The sequence below is a fragment of the Pongo pygmaeus genome, chromosome 9 (assembly GCF_028885625.2).
Source record: "Pongo pygmaeus isolate AG05252 chromosome 9, NHGRI_mPonPyg2-v2.0_pri, whole genome shotgun sequence".
NCBI lineage: Eukaryota > Metazoa > Chordata > Mammalia > Primates > Hominidae > Pongo > Pongo pygmaeus.
The window spans coordinates 96,052,822-96,066,111 of record NC_072382.2 but is presented as its reverse complement, the minus strand read 5'-3'; the positions used below and the strand labels follow the sequence as shown (position 1 = coordinate 96,066,111).

General features: G+C 39.1%; 1 protein-coding gene across 2 annotated transcripts in view; it reads right to left on the bottom strand.

The window, feature by feature from the left end:
- The window catches only part of PIWIL4 (piwi like RNA-mediated gene silencing 4), a 56,561-nt gene that overhangs the window by 14,485 nt on the left and 28,786 nt on the right, over nt 1-13,290 (bottom strand). For both annotated transcript variants that reach the window (XM_054437359.2, XM_063671363.1), the window contains 5 exons: nt 11,385-11,496; nt 7,356-7,540; nt 5,266-5,338; nt 1,703-1,903; nt 655-758 (listed from right to left, as the gene is read on the bottom strand). In XM_054437359.2, the coding sequence (XP_054293334.2) occupies nt 655-758; nt 1,703-1,903; nt 5,266-5,338; nt 7,356-7,540; nt 11,385-11,496 (675 nt within the window). The remainder of the gene's footprint in view (nt 1-654; nt 759-1,702; nt 1,904-5,265; nt 5,339-7,355; nt 7,541-11,384; nt 11,497-13,290) is intronic.

The following is a 13,290-nucleotide window of genomic DNA, read 5'->3' as shown; positions in this document are numbered from 1 at the left end:
TATTAGCCAACGTTTAAGGCATTATCCCTGATTTTGCCTGTTTTTAATAGCTGTGTGAACAACAGCCACATCAAATGTCTGCGAATATTAATAATCATAACAAGAAGCATGTATTGAGTATTTACCATGGGTGGAAATGTTCAATGCACCTTATTTTAGATAATTCCCATAAACGCCTTATGAAATAGGCATCATTATTATTTCTATTTTACAGATTACCATAGTGAGGCACAGCAAAGTTAAATAACTAGACCTCAGTCACAGAATAAGTAAGTGGCAGACCAGTGTATAAATCCAGGCAATCTGATTTCAAAGCTCAACTGCTCGACATGATATATGTAAAGTACCTAGTACAGTTCCCAGTATGGTGCAGACACTCGGAAAATAAATAAATGCAGAAGAATTTGTACACATCTATCATTTGGGGAAGATGAGCTCACCCTAATGAAAATATAAAAGGTTTTTTAATGAGGCTACATAGTACCCCAATATTATCAATCACATTTTTATATGTAAGTGTAATTTATGAACATAAGTGTTGGTGTTTAAAATGAGTGAATAATACAAAATATTCCTTGCTGTTACATTCTTTAGTGAAACCACAATTAATAGTCTAACTAAATGAAGAGTGTGTTCAGGTAGTTTTAGCAGTACCTGGTGATTCCGGGGTTAACACTGGCCACGCATCCAACAACCATCACGTCCTTGCTGAGTGCATCTTTACAGACATCAATACCGACCACCATCAGGGACTTTAACTACAAAATTAAATTTGTCATGATTTAATGGCATGAGGTATGATTTCACCTACCAATGGTTTAATAGGAAAGTTTTTAAAAACAGACTCCAGTTACTGAATTCTTAAAGTTAAGCTATGTGTAAGGGAGATTGAGATCCGTGAGCCAGATTATTAAACCAGAAATGAGAGAGACTTAAAGATGGCAGGAAGAATATGTTACACACTTATCTTAAGAGAAACACTACCGTCCAAGATAACCATCATCCTTTGTGGGGGTGGGGAAGGGGCACCAGTGGCTAAAGTGATTCTGAGAGTGTGGTCAGTGCATTTATCGCTTGCCTCTGGTCTGGAGGAATCTGAAAAGGAATTCCATTCTTCATTCTTCAGATCTCTAAGGAACCCTCACTTGGCTATGCACCTTTGTCGGGAGTGGGAGAGAGGGAGGCTGAGGGTAACCATGTTCATCCTGGTTATGGACATGTAAGGAAATGGACAACACTCCCTCGCTTCTCATTCTCCTCACTTACTCCCATGCTGGCTACAGTTCAGGGAAGAGAAGAGGATTTTCTCAGTACCTACCACAGTTTGGAGGTTCAGATCATAGGCTATGCCAGCTCCCCAGGCTCTGGGGAGGCCCTATCCAGGGTGCAAGGCTATTCTCAGAGTTAGCACTCTGCTGAAAGCAGGTAAATGTGGAGACAATGGAACACAGATTTTAAAATAGCAGCCAAGAGGATTCAAATCAGGTCCCTATGCTGAGTTAGCAGCTTAACTGAAGCTCCCTGAGAAGCATGGAGCCTCTTTTGGAGATTCACAATGGCTTGTGGAATGCCAGAACCCAGGGCAGAGGCTTAAGAAACAAGCAAACCAAATAATTCTGGGATCATGTGATAACATCTCCTACTTTAATCTTTAAAATGAATTTATTAATTACTAATAGAAAAAATGTGACAAGGTCCTTACAGGTATTTCCACAGCCCACAGCTCGCCTCCGAGCTTGCAAGTCATCTGCATGGCGATCTTGGTGGCAATACTCATCATCATGCCCTGTTTATTCAAGGTCCGAGCAAGCACACATTGGCTTGGGACTGGGCAGTCTGAGCTCAAATATTTTTTAATGGAATCATAATAGGTCTTCTGGTTAGAAGGCAGAATGCACATTACCTAAAAGCAAAAACAGCAAAAGATTTTGGAAGTCAATTTACTTCTGCTAAGAAGTCGCTTTTTAAAGAATTGAATTCATAAATTATTCTACAAACATCTTTTACCTCTAAGTTCCCAAGAAGCAACACTAACATGCCTACAGTTCTCTTAAATGGCCATTAAACCACTGGTGAATTAATCCATTTGAAATGCCTTCTCATTAGCCATTCACTCTGCAAAGCCCCACCCCACTCCTACCCATCACCCTTGGCTTTTCCTTTCTCCTCTTTTCTCTCCTGATTTGATTCTGTCAATTCCCTCAAATTCCCTTCTCACAGAGCTCCTTCTCCAGCTATCTCCACTCCCTCACCCCCAACTTTGCAGTGGTCCTTTCCTGTGGTTTTCGAGTTCTCATTCCCATTGGTCCATCCCTGACCCCACCCAAAGATAAGCAAAGTTGAGAATTTAAACTACGGTGCTTTTCCCGTTAGGTACAAGAGAACCAAAATAAAGGAAACAAAAATACACTTTTTAAAACAAAACTGAAGTTGAGAGTATGGATATGGGGTGGTGGGGGGGGGTGGCAGATAGAGAAGTTTCAAGTCCCCTGGCTTTGCTTTTTCTGAGACAGAGTCTCACACCGTCACCCAGGCTGGAGTGCAGTGGCACGATCTTGGCTCACTGCGACCTCCACTTCCTGGGTTCAAGCGATTCTTGTGCCTCAGCCTTCCAAGTAGCTGGGATTACAGGCGCCTGCCACCATGCCCGGCTAGTTTTTTCTATTTTTAGTAGAGATGGGGTTTCACTACGTTGGCCAGGCTGGACTCGAATGCCTGACCTTGTGATCCACTCTCCCTGGCCTCCCAAAGTGCTGGGATTACAGGCGTGAGCCACCGCCCCTGGCCTACTCCTACTTCTTATCAGATGCTTTCCGCACTGAAGGGCCTACCTCTGCCTCCTTCCCATATTTTATTCTCCACTTTTGAAAGCCCCCAGATTGTAGAAAAGACAGGTGGTCATGATTAGCAGAAGAAAACAAAGTAATTTTTCCACCTATAGAATTATTTAAAGTCACAGTGTCAAAAGCTAAAATTATTTACATTTAATTACATAAAGTGAAGAAAAATATTTTTAAATTATCAGCAAAAGGCTCTTAGAGGCCTTCCTTCCTTACAGTTCATGAGTTTGGCTCCAAGCAAGAAAAGTGATAGAACAAGGCAGTGGCCCAATGGGCTGAGAGAAGATGGGAGCCAAGTGAGACTGGTTTCACACCGGGGCTGGACAAGTAAGCAGGTATGTGGGGAATAACAGGAGCCATGCAACATACATTTCCTAGCTATGCCCATTGAGAAAGCCTGGGGATAGCAACACCCCAGTAGCAAGGAAGCACACCAAGTGCCCCAAATCTTTGTATCTAAATACTCTTCTCTGCTAAAAGGAATCAGGACTCCTGGGAAAGATATCTGATTCCAGGGCAGGGAAGGAACACTGTAAGATGAGCCTGGAATATCTTATTTTGCCAGAAAATAAGAAAGTGTTCCAAGAAAGATGGAGACACATGAAAAAGACACAGAAGCCAGCTTGAAGGGGAATTCCACTGGCAAAATCGGTACAATATTAAGAGCAACAAAATAAATAATAAGAGTAATGGACTATAACAAAATAAGAATCTATGAGTCTATGCAGATATAAAGAAACACAAATGAATAAATGGGGAGAAGAGAAAGTTCTTCCTATGCCACCTAATAACTGTAGAAGGACTGATGGAATGGAAGACCATCATTTGTTAACCATCATAATAATGATGGATTCAGGCAAGAATTATAATAGATGCTAAGACAAATGGGTAAAAGTGTGATGAGGAACAGGATTATTTATATAGTCTCAAAATATCTACATATGCACACATGCGACTGATAAATCTTAACTTTACAGTGGAGAAATCAGGCAGATATCACCGTAATCAGTGGAGTGCCACCTGGTAGGATGCACTCAGAATATAGGATCATTGCTGTGCTACTTTGCCAAAAGTGCATAATGTGAATTTAATCATGAGGAGACATCAGACAAACGCAAATCGAGGGACGTTATACAAAATAACTCATCTGTACTCTTCAAAATTGGAAGGTCATCAGAGTCAAGGAAAATTAAAGAGCTGTTCCAGATTGAAGGAGAGACTATAGAGACTGGACAACTAAGTGCAGGACAGTACAGCCTTTTCCTACAGAGGTGACAATTGAGACAAATGAAGAAAACTGTTTCTTAATTTTGATGATTGTCATATGCTTCTGTAAGATAGAGACCTTGTTTATAGAAAATATGCACTGAAATAGTCAAGGGCACTGGGGCATCATGCCTGTAACTTACGCTCAAATGGTTCAGCAAAAAAGATAGAAAATAATAAAGCAAATATGGTAAAAGGTCAATAATTTGGGATTCTGGGTGAAGGGTATATGAGAGAGTTGTTTGTACTGTTCTTGTCCCTTTTCTGTAAGTTTGGTTTAAAAAATAAATGCTCTTAGGGTGAGAATTCTCTGTTTCATATAAGATCCTTTAGAGTAAAAGAGAAACTCACTAAAAGAAAAGCAAAGAGACAGCACTTAGCTAGTTAGTTCAGTTAGTTTGCATGACATAAGAACAGAATGTTGGAAGTTGAGCTGAGTGAGTGACGGAGGTAAGAACGGTAGATGGAATGGACAGGAAAAGCCCTACAATAGCCCGGGGGTGCTGAGGTCTGGTAAAAGAGTAAACATTCCTGGGAAATAGGAATTGTTGAAAGATTTTTAAGAACAGGGATGTCAATTCTAATTTGTCTGGAATGTTGGGATGTGATGTAATCATGCCTTGGCCCCAAACAGTCTGCAAAGTCAGCTATACACACATGCCCTTTGGGAAATGAGGCAACTGTGGATGTCCCACCAGGTGATGCAGCACAGGAGGAAGTCGTCCTCTCTGAAATGCACAGAAGGTGGCAAGAATTCAGAGGAAGCAGGAATTTGGGGCCATAGGTCACTTGGAAAAACCTAACCCTCCAAGAATCCCCTGAAATATAGGGAACACTGGATACCAACATTTATGGGATGAGGTGGGAGTCAGTTTATCTTAAATCTTAAGGAAAAGATGACCCCAATGAGTTGCAAACTATGCAGACACCAATGGCTGTTATAGGGGTAACAAGAAGTACTGTATTTAAAAATTAATATTAGAAATGTGGAAAGGAAATAAAATATTGATTAAAATACTAAGATTAATATTTTCTTGGGTGCTTTGGAGAAATGCATGGCAATCTGCAAATATATCATGGGAGGGTATGTTCAGACTGTAGATATAAAGCAGAACTAAAATTATAGATTAAAGGAGTTCAAAAAGTATCCTGTACTTACCAACTGAATATCAGGATCAACATATTGCTGTATAGCTCTAACAAATGCAGCTGGATTTTCTTGTACTTTTATGCTACATAAAAAGATTAATTTTGAAGCTATGTAACTTCCTTCTTAGTAGCACATAATCATATGGCATTAGAAATAATACAAATAAATTTTCATAACAAACTAGTAGTTTTAGGAAAAATTATTAGAGAAAATAAAAACCTTTTGAGTCTAAAATTGTTTCACTATAAAATATGATAAAAACATTTAGCAATAATTTTTACAGTGTAAAAAATGGTTTGGTAGAAAATAAGATCTTCTCAATTGTCCAGAATCACTATAATCAATAATTCTGTTGTTCAAAATGGGGTTGAAAGTGAACTTTTGAAATCCCAAGTCTCACAGTATCAAATGTCTGAAAGAGTGTTAAAACTCAACCAGGATTAAGATTTCTGTAAGAGTGAATCGCTATAGGAATCTAAAAACGAATGTTTCAGAAAACATCAGGTTGATGAGACCAAGATATTCAGCTAATTTGCATGATTTAGACAAAAATATCTTTATTTTCCTTAGTGGTTGCTTGTCTGGAGCCTGGAATGTCTAGCCTTAATCAATTAATCAGCGCACAAGTACTTAACAATTATCTGTTCTGTGCTTACATTATGTTAGGGGCCAGCAGCTCCAAAAGTAATTCTCACACACATAGGAATTTGTAAAACTAGTTTCTTTATGTAGAATCAGCCTCTTTTATGTGTATATAAGTGAACTGTCCCAATGCCCAGTGGCTTTTTAAAACTCGCCCAGCAGGTGGCAGGACCATCAACCCCATGACTGCAGATACTAACAGACCTGTGTGACTGGCTGGCAGAACCGTCTCAGCAACTAGATGGTCCTGACTCATCCAATTCAAACTCTTGCACTCTGACTCTGCACTTACAGTCCATTCCTTCTAAAATCATCAGGTGAATGTTTTAGAAGACAGAAGCTATCTATGCATATAAATCTAACAGGTAAATGGATACTTTATGGAAAAAAGAAGGTTGAAATAAAATATGAGCTTTCAAATAAAACAGGCCAAGAACAGAACATAGCAATGGGCTTGTTCCAGAATTCATGTGAGAAAGAGCCTGTGACATCAGCCCAGGGTCTACGGACTGTGGCTTCTTTCATAATCATTTCCTGCTTTATTAGCTCATGGGTTTAGAGAAAGTAGAGTGGGTGAAACTCAATCCAGGCTATTTATTAACAGATTTGATAAGAGGAGAGTTCTAAACAATGGTGTTAAATGAGACTTTAGGATTAATACTTGTGCTGCTGATGTAATTAATTAGTAACTGTGTTTAAAGAATAACTCCACTATAACAAAGAAAAATAAGTAAGTATCTGTTCCTCTTTTCTAAGCATATCAGGTTCAGTAAAGTGAGGCATGACCAACTTTTGGCTTTTCTAAAGCAAAACAGTATTTATTTTCAGTGTGATTGTATATGTATCTCTTACTCAATGAAAAACAGTTTATCTTTCTCATCCCCAGCAACTGGCATAGTATCTACACATATTAGTACTCAATAAACATTCTAAGAATAAATGGTTGACCTTAGTCTTATCAGAAAACTCTCTGAATAATAGTATGCTACAGTAACAGAATCAGAAAAGCTTATTTGAGATCTATTTTCATATTAAATTTTAAAGCAGAAAATCTATCAAGTAAAAGTCAGGACATGCAACTTTTATTTTTTAATATCCATTTGCAATTAAGTAAATAACTGATATGAAAAACTGATCTGAAAGAAGGAAAAACAGTTGAGAAGACAATATATGGATTATTAAAGATTTATATCCCAACTGGTACAGGAAAGATTTTCAGGTAATGATGCTACTGCTTAAGAACTGTGTACAAGTTTTACAAAGACCAACATAAAATATATTTTAACTTTATAAGAGTTTAGTCATTACAAAATCTATCTACTTATGATTATTTTCTTGGCACTTTACATTAGGAAACTGTACTGGGATAAAGAAGCTTTTGTTGATACATCTGCCATTATTCCCTACCTTCTAACCAAACCAAATTAATCTATGAACAAAATTCAATGTATTCTCACATTTTGGGGTAGTCCACGTTAAATCCCATGGAACCTGCAACTCTTCTCAAGCAGTTCAGAAAGCTCTCAGCAACATGTTCAGTTCTGTCACTACATAAAATCAACCAGGTATTCAAAGACTGTCCATTTAAAATCTTGCAAGTTCGAATATCCTTGGACCAGTCAGCAGCAGACACAGGTTGACACTGAGAAAAATAATGATCATGAAAGGATTGAACAAATTTATTCAGAGAGCAGCTAAATAAAGACAGTGTGAAGATGGCCAACTTTTGTTATAACTGTTTAACACAGTTTGCTATTCAGTCTTAAAACACAGACGCAGGCACTGCACATCCGAACAGAATACATGTGCTTTCTGGGAGTGGAAGCATCTGGGCATCATCCCAGGTCTTCCAGGCACTGGTGGCAGAACCTCGGAGGTCCCTTTAACCTCATGATTCTCTGTGGTGCGCAGAGAATGGTGTCTGTTTCAAAGATCACTGAGGTTCCCTTCCAGCTCTGAGTATCTATGCCTTTATTATGAATGACTCAGGTAAATAGCCTGTATCGTTTTATCTTTTACTTTAAGCATCTAAATATCTCAGAGAATGCTGATTATCAATACTCTAGGTCATCATAATAAAACTAACACAGCCTACAGAACAGTTAAGTGTTGCAGGAAGTTAGGGACCCCAAACGGAGGGACTGGCTGAAGCCATTGCAGAAGAACGTGGATTGTGAAGATTTCATGGACATTTTTTAGTTCCTCAAATTAATACTTTTATAATTTCTTATGCCTGTCTTTACTGTGATCTTTAAACATCAATTGTGATGATTTCATGGACACTTATCACTTCCTTAATCAATACCTTTGTGATTTCTTATGCCTGTCTTTACTTTAATCTCTTAATCCTGTCATCTCGTAAGCTGAGGAGGATGCATGTCGCCTCAGGACCTTGTGATAATTGCATTAACTACACAAATTGTAGAGCATGTGTGTTTGAACAATATGAAATCTGGGCACCTTGAAAAAAGAATAGGATAACAGCAATGTTTAAGGAACAAGAGAGATAACTTTAAACTCTGACCACCGGTGAGTCGGGCAGAACAGAGCCATATTTCTCTTCTTTCAAAAGCAAATAGGAGAAATATCGCTCGCTGAATTCTTTTTCTCAGCAAGGAACATCCCTGAGAAAGAGAATGCACGCCTGGCTGTAGGTCTCTGAACTGGCCCCCCTGGGTGTGGCTGTCTTTTATGGTCTGTAGACTATGGAGGTGAAATAGACCCAGTCTCCTATAGCGCTCCTAGGCTTATTAGGAAGAGGAAATTCCTGCCTAATAAATTTTGGTCAGACCTGTTACTCTCAAAACCTTGTCTCCTATTAAGATGTTATCAATGACAATGGTGCCCAAAACTTTATTAGCAATTTTAATTTTGCCAGGGGCCTGTAGTCCTGTGATCTCGCCCTGCCTCCATTTGCCTTGTGATATTCTATTATCTTGTAAAGTACGTGATCTTTGTGACTGACACCCTATTCGTACACTCCCTCCCCTTTGGAAAATCCCTAATAAAAACTTGCTGGTTTTACGGCTTGTGGGGCATCATGGAACCTACCAACATGTGATGTCTCCCCCGGACACCCAGCTTTAAAATTTCTCTCTTTTGTACTCTGTCCCTTTATTTCTTAAACCAGCCGATGCTTAAGGAAAATAGAAAATAACCTATGTGACTATCGGGGCAGGTTCCCCGATAGTTAAGATTATATATTAAGCTAGGAGTAGGTATGCTTAGAAGCAAAGATGAAGCCAGGATGGAGGCTCCTTTCTCACTCTCCAAAGGTCTCTCATGTGACCAGGAAAAACAGGTTTCCTGCGCTGAAGAGAGGGAATGTTAGCCTGCTTCCCAGACCTCTGCTTATATCCTCAGACTGTAATTGAATGATGCCTTTGGCATAGCAAGTCGGGAAGATCCACTGTTAGAACTAAAAGGGACCACATTGTATGCTAATCTCCTGCTACTTGAAGTGCTGTCAAGCCTTCCTTGACCAGCAGCTTGAGCATTGCCTAGAAGCCAGTTAGAAATGCAGAGTCCTGTGCACCACCCCAGACCCACTGAATCAGAATCTGCATGTTAAGATGTCCCCCAAGTGATTCACATGTACATTAATATTTAAGAAACATCCCAATCCTCTTGTTTTACAGACTAGAAAGCTGTGACTGAGAGGTTATGAAACCACTTGGCAGCAGTGACAGGTTTAGAATGCTGGTCTCCTGACATGGCAGTCAGGGCACTTGCGACCAAGCACTCTGACTTCTCTGACTTCCAACCATCAGCCATCCTCATGATGCCTTCCACTGGCTGGGCTGGATTCAGCCCCAGGAGTCCACCTACCTCGGCCTGAGAACAAAGGAGAAGGGCTAGCTTTCCATCAATGGCTCTCTCTGGAGCCAAAGTTCATTCCTGTCCATTAGAGCATGAGGAGAGCTGTAGTCCTTCTGCCCACAACACTTCTTCCTGCTGTTGTCTTATGGGGCTGGGAGGAGACCCAGGACAATGTACCCTGAGACCTGTGAACTTTTAGTTCATTCAGTTCCTAGGACCTAATTTCAGAAAAGTAGAATGGGCCAAGAAGTTGATGACATTGTCATCTTAGACACCTGCTACCTCCAGTGCATGAGTTCCCTGTTTTAATGCCCTTTCTCCTATGGACACCAGTTTCTACACCAAAAAAATGCAAACAAATACATAAAAATGAAAGGCTCTGGGAAATATGATTTTACTTCTAGAGATTATGAGATGGATCATTTTAAGTACATAAGTCCTTCACATGTGGATCTGAAACTGAGCTTCTCTTTACTGAACTCTCGCCAAGATCCTAATGGGAGTCTACATTTTAGTACTTCACAATAAAGTTTTGTTTTGTTTTGTGTTGAAAAATAGTACTTCCTTAGCTTCTCCAATGAGAGTTTTTGTAACTTGGATAGATTATTGTAAAGAAATGACAAGGCCAGGCATGGTGGCTCATGTCTGTAATCTCAGCACTTTGAGAGGCCGAGGTGGGAGGATGGCATGAGCCCAGGAGTTCAAGACCACCCTGGGCAACATAGGGAGACCTGGTTTCTACAAAAAATACAAAAATTAGCTGAGCATGGTGGCGCACGCCTATAGTCCCAGCTTCTTGGGAGGCTGAGATGGCAGGATCACTTGAGCCCAGGAGGTTAAGGCTGTAATAAGCTGTGATCATGCCACTATGTTCCAGCCTGGGCAACAGAATGAGACCTGTCTCAAAAAAAAAAAAAGATGAAAAAAATTCCCCCCATTCTACCAACATGATACATTCCTTGTTCAGTTATATCAGTTAGACATACTGGTTTATTATACCCAATAAAGGCAAGAAGAGAGCCTTTAAACATGAAATGTGACTGGTGTTTTAAAGTGGGCAAAACTTAGGGGGAGGGGAGAAAGATAATGTATAATTTTTGCGTAAAATATTAATAGGTTCATTTCTTCAGCCAAAGTCTGGAAGTGGTGATGATTTGTCTCTTCAGGTTTCAGAATGCCTCTCTCCCCAAGTACTATGTCTGGGGCTGGGTTCTGTGCATATTTCTTGATTTTAATGTCCATTAAGCAGTGTTTTATTTCGAAAGATTAACATACATAACTGACATGGCAACTAAAAGTCCAGTTTTGGTATCAGAAAACAATCTAGTAGAACTAATGTTCACCAGTTAATAGAATTTCCTCAGATGTCTATGGCTTTTTTTTAAGAGCAATGCACCACCCAACAGAAGATGGGTATGTTTTAATTGCAATGATTTGAAATACCGTCTTTTGACTAACCTAAATCATGTCCACTGGGTGCCGCTAAGTCTGTGCAAGTAAATTCAGATTGAAAAGGAAACTACAGGGGATCTGAAGTCTTAGGATAAAGAGATGGAAGTACATGGCCAAACCAAATATTATAAGCACACAAGCCACTCTGGCCAATGCACAAACTTACACATATTCAAGTAAATACTTTTAAATGAAAATAAAATCACAACACTTACTATGTGGTCTTGCATTAATATTTTTTCTGAAGGCACAATCCGGCCAGTCAGAGATATCTGGCTTCCAAAATGCAGTCCCCAGGTCTCTAGTTCAAAACGCGCATTGGTATTCCTGTTGATAAAGTTGTTTTAAATCATTAAAGAGAGATATAATTATAACTTACTGAATTAGTCAGGGGCTGATTTTCTGTGCCTTCAGGATTCCTGGCTTCTAATTCTACTCAGCATATATTTTCCCTGCTTAAAAGAATTATGGGACAACTGTGCTCATTTGGGACGTTCAGGAATGGGAAAAGGATTCCAGTGGGAGTACAGTGGTTAGAAAAATAAGCTTTCAAGCCAGACAGACCTGGGTTTAACTCCTAGCTCTAACATTTAATAATATATGACCTTGAGTAAACTATTAATCTTTAAGGCCTTGGTCTCCTTACTGGCAAAATGTAAGGATAATAAAAGTACCTACTTCGTAGGATTGATATAAAGATGAAATATGATAATACACAGAAAGTGTTTACCACAGTCCCTGGCACATGGCATGTGCCCAAAACCTATGAGATATTATTCTTGGTAACACACTTGTTAATAAGGAGATATTTTGGAGCCAGTGGATGTGGAGATGTCTTTTGTGAATATCTGAATTTGTTGGGCTGAGAGTCGAAGAAGGATGATATAAGAAGGGAACATAAGAATTTAAGCTTCAGAAGATTCAGGATCTTCCTATTACCCTGTCTATCCTATGAGGAGAATATTAATATCAGCAATAATAACACTACTTTCTATTGTTTAGTACTTTCCATTTATAACTTAATAAGCTTTAATCATAGTTGATGTTTTAGCTCATGGGAGTATGATATATGATAACTTCCACTGAGCCATAAGCTCCTTGAGAGCGGCAACCATATATAGGACTCAGCACACAGTAAGCCAGGCATTTGCAGGACATGGAGGAGATCCCCATGCTTTTGTTTCCCTATTAAAGCTCCACCAATTTTTTTAGGGAAGCTCAAACCTCTTCACCACTGTCTCTCTGCAATAGCTCACTATTTCCACCTATTCAGATTATGTCTTCTCTGGTCACACTAATTCCTTTGAGTTAATTATTTTGCTTCAGATACTAACTGCCCAAGATGAGATGAGTGAGGCCATCATTGGTCACGAAATGGGGTGAGGTGGGTGGTATTACTGAAAGGTGGCAGATAGATCCATCAGGAAGATTAAGCCACAGTCACTATAAGGGAAACGAACCAGGAATCCCTTCTCAATTCGGCATAAGTCTGAGGGATGTCCAGGGTAAATGACGTGAAGTATATCCATGAAATTGAAAAACTATGAAACCACTAGCATGATAATAGAGATCACGTTTATCATATGGAAATGTTTGAGAAAAACCCTGAAGTGAAAAGAGCAAGCTACAAAACATGATGTACAGTGTTATACCATTTCTCTTTTAAAAAAATAGGATTATATGCATTTGCAAAGTCTGAAAGAATATACTAATACTATTAATTGAATTAATTCAATTGTGATTCACTCATTTGTTAAATATTTACTGAGTAAACACACATACAAGCTCTTTTCTCTCTCCTTTCTTTGTGCTACGTAAGTTTCCAAATCCTCCATGAGCTAGTACTACTTTAAAAAAGATTAAAAAAAAAAAAAAAGACTGTTGATCAACAATATAGCCCAATAGGAATATAAAGCAAGCTACATATGTAATTTTAAATTTTCCAGTAACCACCTTAAGAAAGTAAAAAAATGACAAGTGAAATTGTTTTAAATATGTTATTTAACCCAAAAGATTTAAAAAACTGTCATTTCTAGATGTGTCACTAGCCACATTTCAAGTGCCCTGCAGCCACACTAGATAGTTCAGTTTTAGAGGGTCAGAAAGGAAAACCAAGGAGAA